The following is an 18110-nucleotide window of genomic DNA, read 5'->3' on the forward strand; positions in this document are numbered from 1 at the left end:
TACCAAGGCCTTGTAAAGTGGTATTAACACTTCACATGAAGAGATAAGATTCACGTGAAGAGATAAGAGAACGGAATTGGGCTGGATTTTTTTTTTAATCCCATTTATATCCCGCCCTTCTCCGAAGACTCAGGGCGGCTTACAATCTAAAGCACAATGTGCTTAGCAATAGCCTTCATTCTATGTATATACCTGCTTATTAAGCGGCATTATTACAGAGTCAGCTTATTGCCCCCAACAATCTGGGTCCTCATTTTACCTACCTGGGAAGGATGGAAGGCTGAGTCAACCTTGAGCCTGGTGGGATGCGAACCTGCACTAATTGCAGGCAGCTGGTGTTACTTAAGGAGGCATTAGCCCACTGCTCCACCAAGGCTCTAGACCCTTAAGGATGGGAAGGGACCCTCCTTTGGGCTCTGCCTGGTCATCTCCTACATCAGAACAGATAATGGTAACAGATTTTCAGAGGGTATAGTTGCTTTATGGCGGAGCTCAACCCGAGCGCCATTTCCTCCATGGGATGCTTTTATCCTGAGAAAAACCCCTGCCTCAAATGTTTTGGAGTCTCACTTAAGATACAGGTGGTCCTCAACTGAACGGCCACAGCCAGGCCCAAGATTTCTGTGGCTAAGCAAAACATTTTCTAAGTGAACCTTGCCCCTTTTACAATCTCTCTTGCCACCGTCCTTAAGTGAATCCTTGCAGTTAAGTTAGTAACCCCCGTTGTTAAGTGAATCTGGCTTCCCCCTATGGACTTTGCTTGTCAGAAGCACCAAAAAGTGACACTGCAGCTGTCATAAAGGTGAACCAGTTGCCAAGCGCCCGAATTTTGATCATGTGACCATTAGGGATGCAAAAGTGTGAAAAACGGTCTTAAGTCCCTTTTTTCCCAGTGCTACTGTAACTCTGAATTTATTTATTTATTTTAATTCTATTTATATCCCGCCCTTCTCCGAAGACTCAGGGCGGCTTACAAGCTTAGCAGTAGCCTTCATTCTATGTATATGCCTGCTTATTAGGGCTTTCACACATACCCCCAAGCGGCATTATTACAAAGTCAGCTTAATTGCCCCCAACAATCTGGGTCCTCACTAAATGAACTGTTGTATGTCAAGGACTTAAGCAGGTCCTCAGCCATACTTAGATTAGTTGGGGGTTGACCTTTCCAGTCCTCTAGATTAAGTTCAGGGGTCTGGCCCTGAGCTAACAGACTTTCATCACCAACTGATGAAGGTTGCTCATTCTGAAGACTCACGTGGAGTTACTTAAGAGTAGTTTCCTTTATTGCTCTTCACCTATAGACAGAATTTTGCCAGACTAAAACAGCTATTTGCACAACTACAGATATACACCGAGAATTGCTAGGGAGGAGCCATCTTAACTCTCTCCCTACCAACCAAACTATATCTTAAACTTTGCTGTCGCTTGGTCCTCTGGAATGCAGCCCCTCCCTGTTGGGAATCCAGGCTACATTCCACCACATCTTGCTTTGTTGTTGTTGTTTTTTTTTGGTCATCAGTCCTCTGCTGTCCTTGGAAAATCTGTGCAACTCGAAATCCTTACAACTCTTCCTGTTCTTGTCTGATGGACCAATTCTGCTTCTCGGATTTGGCAGACTCAAAATAGCGTCGCTCTTAGTCACTCTAATTCTCTTATGATGAAATAATAATAATCTTTCCATTGTAAACCACTTCGGTCAGAGGGAAATATAGAAATATAACGAATGAAGAGGTATCATCTGTTGATCTGTAATCAATGATCACCTTTTGATGCCAAACGTACATAACTCTTCGAAGGCTAGCTGGATACACAATTCAGACTTCCTTCCAAGCCAGTTTTAACAACAAGTTTAGCAGATGGTGTATGTAACACCTACACGAGTCAAGCACATTTCTTCTGGAGTATCCTGCTTCGTGGCTGCCTTCCTCAAACATCTGTCGATGCAGCAGAAGAATTCTCAGCCTTTACGAGGGCCATGATGGTGCTTTGCCCACTTTCATTCCAGTTGGAGGTCTGAATGTTATTGACACGGGGGAATTGCAATTCCTTCTTTTGGCACAATCCTGTTAGAATCTGGCAAGCATTAGAAGATACAAAACCGCACTCTCTGCCAAAATTGTCCAGTCCAGATTTTTTATGTTTTATGGACATCTGTGGCCACGGTGTGGACTGAGATGTTCCAGCTCTACTACGTATGTCAAGCTTTGAATCTGATGTGGGAATATTCTGGATAATTTAATTGTTGTTGAGAAATTTACCATTTTACTAAGCACTAAAGAGGGAATTTTAAGCTGGCCTCTTAAGAGGCTGAAGTTCTAGAAGCAAAGTTTGAACAACAGCAGGAGATTCCATCCCATTCCAGAGAGACATAAGTTGTCCATCTTATCACAGTCTAATTCTACATGGTGATTTTTTTCCCCTCCCTCTTTTCCATCTACAGTTAGTCCTCGGCTTACAACCAGAATTTTGGTGGCTAAGCAAGGCATTTATTAAGTGAGTCACATCTGATTTTTACATCCTTTTTCCTGTGGTTTGTTAAACAAATCACTACCTCAGTAATATCAGATTTGGAGTCTTAAGTGTTAAGTGAATTGGTTGTTAAGTGAATTATGCCGTCATTAAGTGAATCTAGCTTCCCCCGTTGATTTTGCTTGTTGGAAGATGGCTGCGAAAGGTGCAAGTGGCGATCACATGACCCTGGATGCTGCAACTGTCCTAAGTACGTGGCAGCTTCCGAGCATCCACATTTTGATCACCTGACCATGATCAAAATGGCCATAAATGTGAGGACCAATTGTATGTCACTTTTTCCAATGCTGTTGTAACTTTGAATGGTTGCTAAATAATGATAATGAAGTTGGAAGGTACCTTGGAGGTCATCTAATCCAACCCGCTGCTCAGGAAGGAAACCTTATATACCATTTCAGACAAGTGGCTGTCCAGTCTCTTCTTAAAGACTTCCAGTGTTGGAGCATTCACAGTTTCTGGAGGCAGGTTGTTCCACTGGTTAATTGTTCTCACTGTCATGAGAATGGTCGTAAGCCGAGGGCTACCTGTATTGTATCGTAATCACCCACAAGCCTTTGGTTTAAGTGGAGCAGAGAGCTCTGCAGAGATAACAGGGGTTAACTAAAAATAAAAGCAGAGAAATATCAAGAGACTGTGCTACACGCAGAAAGGCATCTGTTGCTCTGTTGCTGTCCTTTGAAAAGTTTAAATAAACACAGCTCCAAACTCATCTCTTAGAATGATTCATCTGGAAAGATGTTTTCGGCTAATCAATTTAAATGTCCCTGTTGATATGGGTAATGGGTTTGTTTATCGTTACCCAAACAAAAAAGCACTTTTACACAATTTGGGGTCACTTAGCCGGGTTTGGGAAGCTCCGGCATAAAACATTGGTCCACGACTCTAAGGAAACGTGAGCTTGTGAGAGATAAAATGGTTGCTGAGTTTGTTGCTGGAAGAAAGTATGTCGGTTGAATAAAGAAATAAACTGAATATCAATCCAGTTGTTTTTCCCAGTGCAGTTCTGTAAGTCGTTAACTCGCCTCTTCCAGCATGGACTCGTAAGTAAAACAAGCCAGGAAATTTTGGGTTCAAATACAGGCAATGCTACCAAGAATGTTAAAGATTAAGTGTCAGCTGAAACCAGAAGTTTTCTGGTTGGGATTAATGAAAAGACAAGTAGAAACAGTCACGGAAGACTATTTTTTATATATGATGACTGCTGAGAGACTACTAGATACATATAATGAATTGATTTATGGGTTCGATCATCAGAAACAGAGGCTTGTGGAAGAAGGAAATTGTGATGTAACATTAGAGAGAGATGGTGAAATGTAAAGCATAAAATGCACTTATAACCGCTGTCAAAAGGATTAGAAACCATTTCTTTATAATATTTCTCTCTTCCTTCCACCTTTTTTTCTCCTTTCTCTCTCTTTTCTCTTTTTTCTTTCTTTCTTTCCTTCCTTCCTTTTTCTCTTCGTCTGTCTCTTTTTTAATTTACTGTTTTACTCATTCACTATTCTTTACTTTTTTGTTTCTTTTCTAATATTTATATTGCCCTGTCTCATTAAAAATATGTATGTATGTATGTATGTATGCATGTATGTATAAGGAAATCTTGTTATATTTCTGGGTGAGCTCTTTAGCTTAGTTCCAGCATATTTGGAACAGCCTGAGTGCTTATCGTTAGGTTTGTGTGTGTGTGTGTGTGTGTGTGTGTGTGTGTGTGTGAGAGAGAGAGAGAGAGACAGAGAGAGAGACAGAGACAGAGACAGAGACACACAGAGAGAGAGGGGGGGGAGGGAGGGAGAGAGAGAGAGAGAGAGAAAGGAAGGAAGGAAGGAAGGAAGAGGAGGGGAAGCTCTGAGTATTTTTTATGGAGTGAAAATGTTGGCTGGTGTATCTTGTTAAGCAATTTTGCTCTCGCAGACCAAAGAGCTGCACAGCAAAATCTCTTTGCAGCTGCTCCAGGAGTTTTACTGGCATTTGGAAATTCTTGGGAAGTTGAAGGAAGGACAGCCAGCCTTTCTGCAGCTTGTGGAGAGATATGTCCTCCAGGTCAGCGATGGTTTTGGGGTGGAATTTCTGGGCAGCTCTGTCCGCCGTCCTCCTCGCAGCCCATACATTCCCGCACACCAACATTAAAATAAGCCAAGGTGAGTTGACTTTTTTTTAAAAAAAAAATTCAGCCAATTTGAACCAGGGCAACGCTAAGTGCTTTGACGGGGAGGTTAATGTAATGTGACTATTTCAGTCCCTGGCTGCTAAAATGGATCAAAGCAAACCATTCCCCTCAGTTAAAGGGCGCTTTATTTGCATTCGGTTTGCAGTTTTTACTTACAGGTCACCAGTGGCTCTGCTAATATGTTCCCTCGGTCTCGAGAAATGCCTGCCTGAATAGAAATACTGGATGTGCGCTTGTTTTGAAACGTGGGTCTCTCACCTTAAGGTTAAAAAATGCACTGATTGTTCAAGCCAATTGCGGTAGCTTTGTAGAATAACTTAGTCAATGGGAAAACGGATCAAGTTTAGCATTTTGGGTGAATGTGCGGGCAGGCATTTAACCGATAGGGTTAAATGCATTTTGTGAAGACTTTGTGGTTATTTTTATTTTCATTTTTTTCTTGCGTAGTTGCTTGTATACCCCTTTTGTTTGTTAAGCGTTTTGTGTATTTTTTTTTTAAAAATTGCTTTGTTTGGGGAAGATTGCTTTGAAGTCTAAATAATAATGCTGGGTCTTATTTTGAAGTTTGTGGGTGCGTTTGGAGGCTGGCGGCGGGGGGGGGGGGAGAGTGTCAATCAACCCAAAGAGTTGATGTGTCGAGAGAGAAAAAACTGTCTCAACCTGGACATTTGATATCTTCCAAACCTTGTCCAGATGTTGCAGGTTTGAAAAGTTGTGCCCATTTTTACCCCCACCAACTAATCCTTCTAGAATCACACAGTATATCTAATCCACCAGACGGTTTCTTCAATAAATGTGTTCCCACATAAAATCTGATGCTGCATTTCCTAACACCGTGTGGATGCAGGAATCAAACTTGACTCCAAGAGAGGCAAACTTTTTTCTTGTTGTGACGTAGCGGTTGAATAGTTCTGCATTGGAAGAACGCAGACCTGTTGTTGGAAAACTATTTGTAGACATCTTGCACCTTTTAACCTAGCTGACATCTGTAGGTGAGGTTAAAGGAGGTAAGATTGAGCACCGCTGGAGTAAAACCTTAGCTGAACCGGATCCTGTCCAGCAAGACATAATGAGATTTTGGTGTGGCAAATTGTGTGAACTCAGCCAACTAGAGTTGATTTAATGAACAATGACTTATTGTGATGTGTGCATTCAGCCACTCAAGATGTTGGAGTAAGGATTAGCAGACAGAGGGTGAGTTTGGATGCTGAACAGAGGGGGGGAAAAAACTGAAGAAGAGATGAGATTTAGGGCACGCCAGCTAGCGAATGTCTTAATTAATGTACTTGTTATTGCTTCTCAGACAGCAGAACTATGCTTTAATATTTTTTTCTAAGGCAGGCTGGAAAAATGCTCCCTTTCCCCAACACTCAACATTTTTAACTGTGTGCTTTGCATTGACAGCATCTCTGTATGTGCACCTTGGTGGAGCAATTCATGGGCTTGACTTACAAACTGTGTCTGGATGTCTGGCTCCTTTTTATTCCTTCCAGCCCAATGGAATCTTGGAAATCTATTGTCTAAAGAAGCTCAGGGTCTGTCCGTCTCTCTAACAGACAACAAGATAAATCCCTGTAAACAGAACAGAATTAAACTAAATTTAGAATGTGTAGCAAAGCCAGGGAAAGAAAGATGGAGATTAAAGTTGAGTTGGATCTTCCTGGAGTCTGCAGAGAAGAAAAATCCTGAATAATTTCCCAATGCATCCCCATGGAAGATGCCACAGCTGCCGATTCCTCCATTTTAAGCATCCATCCTTTATGGTCCCTTCTCTTCTCTTCTCTTCTCTTCTCTTCTCTTCTCTTCTCTTCTCTTCTCTTCTCTTCTCTTCTCTTCTCTTCTCTTCTCTTCTCTTCTCTTCTCTTCCCTTCCCTTCCCTTCCCTTCCCTTCCCTTCCCTTCCCTTTGTCCTCTTCCCTTCTCTTCCCTTCTCTCCACCCCACCCCAACCTTTTTCGGGGTCCAAGAGCAAATTGGTCCAAGGGCAGATATGTCCTTTTTGATTATCATCCTCTCTGAGTTCAAAGCTTGATGGATTCTTTGCTAAAGACCATTGACAATTTAACCGGACAGGTGCTAATTAGAAATTGGCCCGCTTGTTTCTTCTTCTCTTCTGGCACATTCAGCCCTGAAATTCCTGGGGGCACTTTTTGCTCACCGGAGTTAATCGAATTAGCCTTACCTACTGGGGTAACTGGGGCTTGAAAACCAGAAGGCCAAAAAGTTCAGATGACCTCCCCCCCCTTTGCATTCCAGAGGACTTTTTTTTTCCTGAAAAGGAATGCAGAGATGCCGAGGGACAGACGAGATGGGACAGCTTAGAAACCTCTGATTAGGATTTGAATTCAGCGCTATGGTGCTTGATGGTTTTTTTTTTAAAGGGTATTGTAACCTGACTGAATCCTCTTAGTCAATTTAGGATTCTCAGTGCTGGTCAGCAGCAGATGGCTTTCCCAGCCTGGTCTGGAGAACTTGGAAGTTCTGCCATTGTAAAACAAATGGGCCGGGCTTGGAAAATGTTGGTGCCTTTATCTTACATGGGGCAGCTTTATCTAATCTGTGGAGTGGGGAAATTTTAACTTTGGTATCCTCCCATATCTCCTTTAAGCTCCCGCTCTGTAATTCGGAGATATAGACTCAACAGCTCCCTCTTGTTCTATCTGACAACATGGAGAGATAGAACAGCTTCTTGACCCTCATAATCTCCACTCTGATAGCAAGTGTATATACATAACATGCACGTATGTTGTGTAAATCTCATAGGAAAAAAAGGAAGTGTAAACTACTGCTAATTATGGCGTTAATATGGACTTTGAAAGAGAAGGGGGGGAGATGGGGAAGGCTTGGGAAACTATCATAAAACCAGACCCCTAGATTTTGATCAAATTGTTCAAAAGACCCTTTCTGTTTTTTGCTTTCTTGTCACAACTGATCTCAACAGTCCATCGTGATCAATTCATTAAAGCAGGGGTCTTCAAACGTGGCCCTTTGATGGCTTATGGACTTCAACTCCCAGAATTCCTCAGCCAGCTACAGGTTGAAGTCCACAAATCATCAGAGGGCCAAGCTTGAAGACCCCTGCGCTAAAGCCATTCTAAATGATAATTCATTAGGGCGTAGAAGAATTGTTTTGTCCATCTGCCGTGTAAGAAAAGTCTATAATCTTGTGTTGTGTGGCTGGGGGAGTACGTAAACACACACACACACACACACACACACACACACACACACACTTCCTATAATCTATATACATTGGTACCTCAGTACTTCTCATTAATTGGTTCAAACTCACAATATTCTGCCAATGCAGCTTTGCAATAAAATAGAACCACCTTGTCAGGTTGCGATTCCTGTCTGTTTTACTCTGACAAGCCCAAAGCATATGAGTTTATATTGGCATCTCCCAATACTGATAGGTAGGGTTGCCCAAATAAATCTAAAACCTCAGGCAGGACAGGAGAAAGAAATATACAAATATGTACCTTGTAAAACTGTTCCATCTTTTCTCCCAAGCTTTGCCAGAGTCAATCCTGTCTTATTCTTGCCCTCTCTTCTGGACTGAATATGAAGGCTACTGTTACCGGTATTTTCCCATTAATAAAACTTGGGCAGAAGCGGATCTGTACTGCGCAGAGTTCTCCATCGGCTTAAAATCAGCCAAATTAGCATCTATTCACAGGTAAGAACCACCGAGTGGGCTACGCTCTGTGTTTCCTGTTCTCCATTGTTATGGCTGATTACAGATAAGTCCTCGACTTACTTACAGCTCCTTAAATAACCGCTTGAAATTACAACGGTACAGAAAAAGGTGATTGATGACCATGTTTCACACTTATGACCATTGTGGCGTTCCCATGGTCGCAAGATGAAAGGTAGATGCTTGGCCACTGAGTCATATTTATGACAGTTGCAGAGTCCCGGAGTCGCATGATCCCCTTTTACGACGTCTGGCAAGCAAGGTCAATGGAAGAAGCCAGATTCCCTTAACAATTGTCAGAACATGCACAGTCTTAATGCTCTGAGGTTTACCCAGGAGTAAATGCCGTACACAGTGGTTTGTATTTAAATGTGGTTTATATTACAACTATATCTACAAATAAAATACTAGAAATAAAATAGATACATGTGGTGAAACAGCAAACTCCAATACAGAGCAGTTACAGGAGGACAAGAGAGAGAAAAACTCCAGCAAAAACCCTCCATTTTATACTCAGACTCTTAAAGGGATACACATACCTGCTGAGTCATTCTTATTGTTGCATCATCCACATTACATTACATCTTTACATATGCTGTTTAGCTATTTAATTACCATCCTGATAACTTAACAACTGTCTCAGTTGTTTTGGGCACCACTTATGGTCATAAATCAAGGACTACCTGTAGTTTCTTCATTTGGATCCTAGCCAGTGCTTTTTTTGTATAAGAAAAAGGTGCCGGAACTCACACGTCATACAACCCGCCTTGCCTATCCTACAAGGTTCCATCCAAAAAAGGTGCCGGAACTCCGTTCTGAGCATTCTATGAGAAAAAAAGCCCTGATCCTAGCATTGTTGTGATTCAGGGTCAGCCTGTGGGTTTGGCATTTGGATCGGATGATTCAGAGGAGGAGGAGGAGGGGGGTGTTGGAGAGGTTGCTGAGGGGGTTGGAGAGCTTGCTGATGAGAGCCCTCAGCCAGGCCCCTCCCACCTGGTCACGACGCAGACCCAGCTGTGTGAGCCTGACAGCGTGGATGAAGATGACCCACAGCTGGCCCTGTTCAAGGACGGCCGACGCAGGAGGCAGTCAATCAGGAGTAAACAGAGGAAGGCAATGGGGCACTTCGGAAGGAGGCAGAGAGAAGCTACGCCCTGAACTGTATAAAAGGGGAATGCGTGGGAGGGCTGGTTTGCTGAAGGCAACCGTTTGAATAGTTCCTGTTTCATGGTTTGTGTTTGCTCTCTTTGCTCTCTTTGCTCTGTTTATGTTTTTATGTTAATAAATTTGGCAGGCTTAGTTCCAGCCTCTTGCCTTCTTGTAAAAGGGGTTGTCCCTGCCTTATCTGCAGGGCTGGTAGCAGGCTGGTACAGAACAAGCATATCCAGGGTTTATGATGGCACTCAGTAGCATTATAGTGTCCTGGGGGGACAAGCCCAAACCATACGACGTGGCTTTTCCATGTAGGAGCAAAAAGGATACAATCTGGAACCCCCTGCCTAATCTTTAAATTATGTCTTTAGAGTGCTTTTTTCTTCTTCTTCTCTCAACGGTTTTTAAACTAATGGTTGTAAGTCTAGGACTAGCAGTATTATATTTGTGGCTACAACTTAACCGTGTGACAGTATCTTCACTAAATTCACTTTTTGATGTTTTATATACGGACCAGCATCTTTAAGTATCCTTTCCATCCTTAAAAACTAGAGGACTGAACTGGTTTAAATAATAATGCTTTTAAAAAAAATAATAATTGGAGTATTTGCAGTTAATGTTACCTGTCAATATAATTTATCAACTACAATAAACTTTCATGTAATATATCTCTCTGGCAGCTGGGAAGAGAACGTCTTTGTCTATGACCTTGTAAACAGCAGAGTACCTGGTATACCCACGGATATCTGGATGGGATTGAATGATCTTAGACAGGTAAGAAAACTCCACTTTTGTGGGCTCCTTTTGGTGGCCTTCTTCAGAGGTTTCATGACAAACTCGGTGACCTCATCAGTGCTAGAAGGGAGTAAGAGTTACTCTCTGTTTATATACTCTGTTTATATACAAGGAACTACTATATACTAGTGGGACGCGGTGGCTCAGTGGGTTAGGACACTGAGCTTGTCGATCAGAAGGTCGGCAGTTTGGCAGGTGGAATCCCAAGCGCCGCGTAACAGAGTGAGTGCCTGTTACTCGTCCCAGCTTCTGCCAACCTAGCAGTTTGAAAGCATGTAAAAATGCAAGTAGAAAAATAGGGACCACTCCGGTGGGAAGGGAACGGCGTTCCGTGCGCCTTTGGCGTCTAGTCATGCTGGCCAGAAGACCACAGAGACGTCCTCGGACAAGCGCTGGCTCTTCGGCTTTGAAACGGAGATGAGCACCGGCCCCTAGAGTTGGAAACGACTAGCACGCATGTGCGGGGGAACCTTTACCTTTACCTTTACTATATACTACTGCAGAGGTCCCCAACCTTTTGGGCACCAGGGACTGGTTCCGTGGAGAGAGGTTTTTCTGCAGACTGGAAAGTGTGTGGTTTTGTGTGCTGCCTGCATCTTGCGGATGGGGTTTTTCTTATTTGTGTAGACCAGTTGCTGGCATGCTGTGGCCCGGTACTGGTCCACAGACCAGGGGATTGGAGATCCCTGTACTAGTGGCTTGCTCTGCCAATGTTAGTGCAGTGTTTCTCAACTTTGGAAAGTTTAAAATGCGTGGACTTCAACTCCCAGAATTCCCCAGCCAGCACAGGGAATTCTGGGAGTTGAAGTCCACACATCTTCTAGCTGCCAAGGTTGAGAAAGATAGATTTGGGGAGTATAACTAGCTTGAATGTTTGCAATCTCTGCTTGCATTAATGCCTGAAGATTGTGATTAAATACAGACTCCAGAAGCATCACAGTGGGGACTGGAATCTAATTTGTATGTCTGTAATTTCCTCCCACGCTGAATCTTGAAACAATAGTTCAGCTGCACGCTGGATATTACCATCAAGAAAACAGACTTTCCTGCATCTCTTTGAATGCTGGGCATCGTAGCGTCGTCTCCCATCGTAGATTGTGGCCTTGTCTTTCTCCTATTTTTTTTTATTCAAGCCAATTTATTTTGGCCTTGCTCTCTCATTCAGACAATGTCGTTTCATAGCTTGACGGGGTGGGGTGGGGATTGGAAGTGGACATTTACACCTGTGTTTGTGTTTCTGCCTCTAAGTCAGTGTGTCGCAACCTTGGGGACTTTAAGATGCGTGGACTTCAGCTCCCAGAATTCCCCAGCAGCATGCTTTAAGATGCATGGACTTCAACTCCCAGAATTCCCCAGCCAGCATGCTTTAAGATGCGTGGACTTCAACTCCCAGAATTCCCCAGCCAGCATGCTTTAAGATGCGTGGACTTCAACTCCCAGAATTCCTCAGGCGCATGCTTTAAAAGATATGGGGACTTCAACTCCTAGAATTACCCAGCCACCAAACTGGCAGAGGAACTCTGGGAGTTGAAGTCCGCACCTCTCCAAGTTGCCAAGGCTGAGAGACGCTGCTTTAAATGGCAGGAAACAGTGACCTTGTTTTTGCGCTTTGGAGGATTTGGAGTTGCATAGAGTCCTCAAGCCACCAGTTGCCCACCTCTGCCCCAAGATTAAAGCTCCAGGGATTTCTTTGGCAGGAGAGCAACTTTGAATGGACAGATGGCTCTCCCTATGACTACAACTACTGGGATGGCAATCAACCGGATGACGGGATCCACGCTATCCCGGAGGAGGAAGACTGTGTGCAGATCTGGTACAGATACAGCAGTGGTAGGTGGCATCTGATTCTCCAATATGTCCTCTTCCCAACCCCAAACCCTTCTGCTATCAGCAGCACCTGGGCAGAAGAAGCTAGGATTCTTCTCTTTTGTGGGAGCATGGACAGTCCGGGACTGTGGTCTTCAAGCTTGAGAAAGAGGGTGGAGAAGAAAGGAAGCGGGAATGGTCTGTATCCATATTCCTCAATCTGGGCAAATTTCAGCTGTATGGACTTCAGTTCCTTAGCCAACGTGGATGTTCCTAAGAATCCTGGGAGCAGAAGCTCACACATCTGGAAGGTGTCCAGTTTGGAAAAGGCTAGGCTAGTTTTCCATCCCACCACTCCTTCCTTCCTTCCTTCCTTCCTTCCTTCCTTCCTTCCTTCCTTCCTTCCTTCCTTCCTTCCTTCCTTCCTTCCTTCCTCCCTCCCTCCCTCCCTCCCTCCCTCCCTCCCTCCCTCTCTGTGATAGGATTCAGGCAGAAGTTCACACATCTGGAAGGTGTCCAGTTTGGAAAAGGCTAGGCTAGTTTTCCTTCCTTCCTTCCTTCCTTCCTTCCTTCCTTCCTTCCTTCCTTCCTTCCTTCCTTCCTTCCTTCCTTCCCTCCCTCCCTGTGATAGGATTCAGGCAGTTCACACAGTTCAGCAGAACTGGTAGATTTTTGTTGTTGTTGTTGCCCAGGCCTAGAAAGTACATCCACGTAGAGAACCGGTGGTTCACATATTTGAATCCCACCACTGGCACCGTCCCCTGTAGACAGCGACGGCTAGCAGAATAAAATCCACCAGGACTCCTTTATCCTTATGTATGTTAGTCCTTAAGACCTGGACTTTGAATCCTAGGTTGCATTCTCCCCCTCCCACCTGTCTGAGTCAACAGGCACATGATTCCTTTCCTCCTGGCCTTGAAAGGGCCCGCCATCTGTCCACTGTTTACAAAACGGCTTTCTCTGGCATAAGAATCAGAGATTCCTGTCTCACCAGCTTCACCCTTTACGCTGAGTCTGCTTCTCTGGCTTTCTGCTGTTTGTGGAAATGTTGGGGTCCAGAAGCCCGGTACTTTCCAGAGGTCTAAATTGGAGGTACAAGCGCCCTAGCTGGGATGCTAATGCACAGTGGTCCTTTCCACATACCCACCTCTCCTCAGGTCAATGATTCTGTGCATCCAATTGAATTGAGTTGCATACTTTATTTGGCCAAGTGTGATTAGACATGCAAGGGATTTATCTCCAGTACAAAAGCACTCAGGGGTACGTGCAAAGCAGCATAATGATAATGCCAATAAAAGGGGGAGTAAAGAAGATAAGAAAGGTAAATAATAATAATACAGCTATAGTACATGGGTTAATGGAATAGAATAGAATAGAATAGAATAGAATAGAATAGAATAGAATAGAATAGAATAGAATAGAATAGAATAGAATATAGGAATGAAGAATAGAATAGAATAGAATAGAATAGAATAGAACAGAACAGAACAGAACAGAACAGAACAGAACAGAACAGAACAGAATAGAATAGAATAGAATCTTTATATGGAAAGGGATGGAATAGAATAGAATAGAATAGAATAGAATAGAATAGAATAGAATAGAATAGAATAGAATAGAATCTTTATATGGAAAGGGATGGAATAGAATAGAATAGAATAGAATAGAATAGAATAGAATAGAATAGAATAGAATAGAATAGAATAGAATAGAATAGAATAGAATAGAATATAGGAATGAAGAATAGAATAGAATAGAACAGAACAGAACAGAACAGAATAGAATAGAATAGAATAGAATCTTTATATGGAAAGGGATGGAATAGAATAGAATAGAATAGAATAGAATAGAATAGAATAGAATAGAATAGAATAGAATAGAATAGAATAGAATAGAATAGAATCTTTATATGGAAAGGGATGGAATAGAATAGAATAGAATAGAATAGAATAGAATAGAATAGAATAGAATAGAATAGAATCTTTATATGGAAAGGGATGGAATAGAATAGAATAGAATAGAATAGAATAGAATAGAATAGAATAGAATAGAATAGAATAGCATACAACAGAATATAGAAACTTTATTGTCACTTCAAATGTACACTAAGCAGCATACATTAAAATGAAATTTCGTTGCATTCAGCTCACAAAGGGTGTAACCACCTCCAATGTGCACTATATAAACACAACAAAAGATTATGCGTATACCCACATACACAAACATACCGGTATATGACGCAGAGAAAAAACACAGTCTAGGCAGTGCTGTGAGAATTAGGTGTTCAGCAGAGTGACGACACGAGGGGAAGCAACAGTCTTTGTGTCCAGTTGTTTTGGCATGCAGCGCCCTATAGCGCCATCCTAAGGGTAGGAGCTGAAACACTGTGACCAGGATAACTTCTCAGCCCTCCTCCTGACCCACACAATATACAGGTTTTCTACGGAGGGCAAGACTGCTTGCAATTGTTGTTACGAAGACAGATATGATCCTTGACCTACCACTGTTTGTTTAGCAACCGTTTTTAAGTTACAACAGCATGGAAGAAGGTGACTTATGACCAGTCCTCCTCCTTAGGGCCGTCTCAGCATCCCCACAGTCAAGGGGTTCAAAAACCGGGCACTCGGCAAGCGACGCGCATTGACGATAGTTGCAGAATATCGTCCTTTGCAACTTTCCTAGCCAGCACACTCAATGGGAGAAGCTGGAATTGTGTAATGGAACACACAACTCATTTAAGAACTGCAGCCATTCGCTTGGCCGTGGCGAAAGAAAATCTCACAAAATCCGAACACATCTCACTTATCGGACACTTTGCTTAGCAACAGAACTTCTAATCCCAGTTGTGGCTATAAATTGAAGACGACCGAGAGCTGAGATGGAAGACTTTTTTCCGGAGGGGTTTTGGATTCCTTTGGGCAACCTACCTCTCAATATTATTATAGGAAACTGCGTGTGTGTGTGTGTGTGTGTGTGTGTGTTTTAATAGCATGGCTGCTTGGTATAGTGTGCCTTCACAGACAACTTCAGTTTGTAAATAAGCCGCTGCTGGCTGATTTGAGATTTAAGCTAAGCTTTTCACCAGCAGTGCTTCAAGTTCGTTGGTTCTTCTTTAAAAAATATTATAGGGGAAATACAAAAAAAGTAAATAAATAAAAATAGAAAAAAACAACTGCTCAGAGAAGAAAACCAATTTTAAAAAATGTATTTTTGCAGATCTGCAGAGATCAATACATCCTTCGCTGTGGTCACCCGTGAACGGATGGGTGATCCATTAGTGGATGATCTATTAATACCTCAACCCTCTAAATGGTTGGAACCACGTGTTTGTAGAAGCCTGTCTAATTCTCCTCTCCTTTTTTTTTTTTTTGGTCTTTTTATAGCTTTACGGTCTTGGAACGACAATAGCTGCAGCCGAGAGTTTCCATTTGTGTGTAAGATCCCCTCCTTGGCAGCTGATTAACCGACTTCCCAGCCCTGAAACATCGGAATCTCCAAGGATCAGCTGGAGTGAAATGAGTGTTTGTTTTAGGTGTTGTATTGTGTTGTTTGTGTTCTTCTCCTAGGCATCCTTTACCAAATGCTGCACTGACTCACGTCCTCTGACAAATCATTCTTGGATCAGGGCTAAAAAAATATTGGAGCGGGAAGACTGACATGCGTTAATTTACCGTAGCCCCCAATCAGAAAGAATCTGACAGTTCCTTTTCTGACTAACCCGGTTTATTAAAAGGCGCTTTTGCGAGTTTTTTCTGCCTTTGCTGAACTTAGGGTCTGATCCAAAGGCTTTTGTGAGCTTATGCCTTTTAATAAGGGTGTGTGTGTGTGTGTTAGTCTGCAAAGATGCAAATTAGATGACTGAGGAAAGATAGTAGGAGCAAAGTTTTTTTTTTTTTGGCTTCGTGGTCTATACGGGGTGGGTGGGTAGGTGGGAGGCAAAATGTAGCTCCACCGATTGGAAAAAAAAATAGGAACGTCTATCCTTTTTTTTTAAATGTTCACCAGCTCAGCTTTAGAGTGCTGTAGGGATTGCATGAAAAGAGTCTGCCTTGCAAAAACATCCCTGCAAAGTTGGTATGGGCCAACCGGAAGGGCGTTGTTGATATGATCATTTTCACGAGGGCGGAAGTGTGTTAGAAATTGTTGAAAATTATCCATAGCTTGGGTGGTAGGTTTGTCCAGCTGCTTGCCGTTTAGCTTCCAGATGTTTTGTTAGCCTGGCACCCTACCAATGGATCCGCCAACAAAGACACTGATTTTGAACCAGCCTATGGATCATCTCATAAGGGACGCGGTGGCTCAGTGGGTTAGGACGCTGAGCTTGTGGATCAGATGGTCGGCAGTTTGGCGGGTCGAATCCCAAGTGCCGCGTAGCAGAGTGAGCGCCTGTTACTCGTCCCAGCTTCTGCCAACCTAGCAGTTCGAAAGCACGTAAAAATGCAAGTAGGAAAATAGGGACCACTACGGTGGGAAGGTAACAGCGTTCCGTGCGCCTTTGGCGTCTAGTCATGCCGGCCACATGACCACGGAGACGTCCTCGGACAAGCGCTGGCTCTTGGGCTTTGAAACGGAGATGAGCACCAGCCGCTAGAGTCGGAAACGACTAGCACGCATGTGCGGGGGAACCTTTACCTTTACTTTATGGATTATCTCAACCACTAGTCAGCAACAGAACCAACCCCCTCCTCACCAGTTGAATTTCATGCCCATAAACAACCAAGTCACGTGACTAACCGACCGCAAGACCACACAGGACTTATAGAGATGGTGAAGAAGCCATATGAGATGCTTTGCCCAAGACACCCAGCTGGTATTGAAACATCTGGAAGCTAAACAGCAAGCTTGGAGAACAGAAATATGCTGAAGATGCCCTGCGACGGAACCAACTCTGTAGTAGTAGTAAAGTTGAACCGAGTATAGGGTAGCCCTTGGCCTACGATGAAAATGAACCCAAAATTTATGTTGCTAAGCGAGGTGGTTGTTAAGTGAGTTATTTAACTACCTTTCCTGCCACTGTTATTAAAATGAATCACTGCAGTGAGTAACCTGGTTGTGAAATGAACCTGGCTTCTCCTTTGACTTTGCTCGTCAGGTTGCCAAAGGGGATCATGAGAACCGCGGGGCACATTGTGACCGTCATAAATATGAGCCAGTTGCCCAGCAGCTGAATTTGGATCACGTGACCATGGGGGACGCTGCGATGTAAGGGTGACAAGCAGCCCTGGAACGCTTCTTTTTCGGTGCCGTTGTAACTTCTAACAATCACGAAATGAATTAGTCATAAGCCAAGGACTAGCTGTGATACAGTTAAAGTTGAAAGCTTCAGAAACTGGGGATCGAAGAGTGTTTTATTTTGGAGGGGGGTTTTTTTGCCCTTTTGAGGAGCATTGTTGTTGTTAGCTGTGAAGTCGTGTCCGACCCAACGCGACCCCATGGACGACGTTCCTCCAGGCCTTCCTGTCCTCTACCATCTTCTGGAGTCCCTTTAAGCTCACGCCTCCTGCTTCAGTGACTCCATCCAGCCACCTCATTCTCTGTCGTCCCCTTCTTCTCTTGCCCTCAACCTTTCCCAGCATTAGGCTCTTCTCCAGTGAGTCCTTCCTTCTCATTAGGTGGCCAAAGCATTTGAGTTTCAGCTTCAGGATCTGGCCTTCTAAAGAGCAGTAAGGGTTGAGCTCCTCTAGGACTGACCGGTTTGATCGCCTTGCAGTCCAAGGGACTTGCAGGAGTCTTCTCCAGTACCATAGTTCATAGGCCTCAATTCTTTGGCGCTCAGCCTTTCTTATGGTCCAACTTTCACTGCCATACATTGCAACTGGGAAGACCATAGCCTTGACTATACGCACTTTTGTTGGCAGGGTGATGTCTCTGCTTTTTAGTGTGCTGTCTAGATTTGCCATGGCTTTCCTCCCAAGGAGCAAGCGTCTTTTAATTTCTTGGCTACAGTCCCCATCTGCAGTGATCTT

General features: G+C 43.4%; 1 protein-coding gene across 2 annotated transcripts; it reads left to right on the forward strand.

Moving 5' to 3' along the window:
• The first annotated feature begins 3673 nt into the window (after positions 1–3673).
• On the forward strand, positions 3674–17441 carry CLEC19A (C-type lectin domain containing 19A). Of its 2 annotated transcripts, XR_014027772.1 has the most exons (6): positions 3674–4667; positions 8208–8373; positions 10224–10317; positions 12036–12168; positions 15528–15676; positions 17237–17441. XR_014027772.1 is itself a non-coding variant. In XM_081338120.1 (5 exons), exons 1-5 carry the CDS (start codon positions 4559–4561, stop codon positions 15605–15607), a joined length of 582 nt encoding a protein of 193 aa, XP_081194246.1. In that variant the 5' UTR covers positions 3674–4558; the 3' UTR covers positions 15608–16654. The 2 variants fall into 2 exon arrangements, 1 of the variants encoding a protein (XP_081194246.1); XM_081338120.1 differs by lacking the exon at positions 17237–17441 and having other exon boundaries at positions 15528–16654.
• Positions 17442–18110: the final 669 nt, after the last annotated feature.

This window comes from Vipera berus (genome assembly GCF_964194415.1).
Source record: "Vipera berus genome assembly, chromosome: 13".
NCBI lineage: Eukaryota > Metazoa > Chordata > Lepidosauria > Squamata > Viperidae > Vipera > Vipera berus.

Excerpts from the sequence above, each read along its gene's own strand:
- CLEC19A (XM_081338120.1), top strand. The coding sequence starts at position 4,559 with ATGTCCTCCAGGTCAGCGATGGTTTTGGGGTGGAATTTCTGGGCAGCT. Across the intron at positions 10,318-12,035 it reads GATTGAATGATCTTAGACAG|GAGAGCAACTTTGAATGGAC; the intron begins GTAAGAAAACTC and ends TTTCTTTGGCAG. Across the intron at positions 12,169-15,527 it reads CTGGTACAGATACAGCAGTG|CTTTACGGTCTTGGAACGAC; the intron begins GTAGGTGGCATC and ends GTCTTTTTATAG.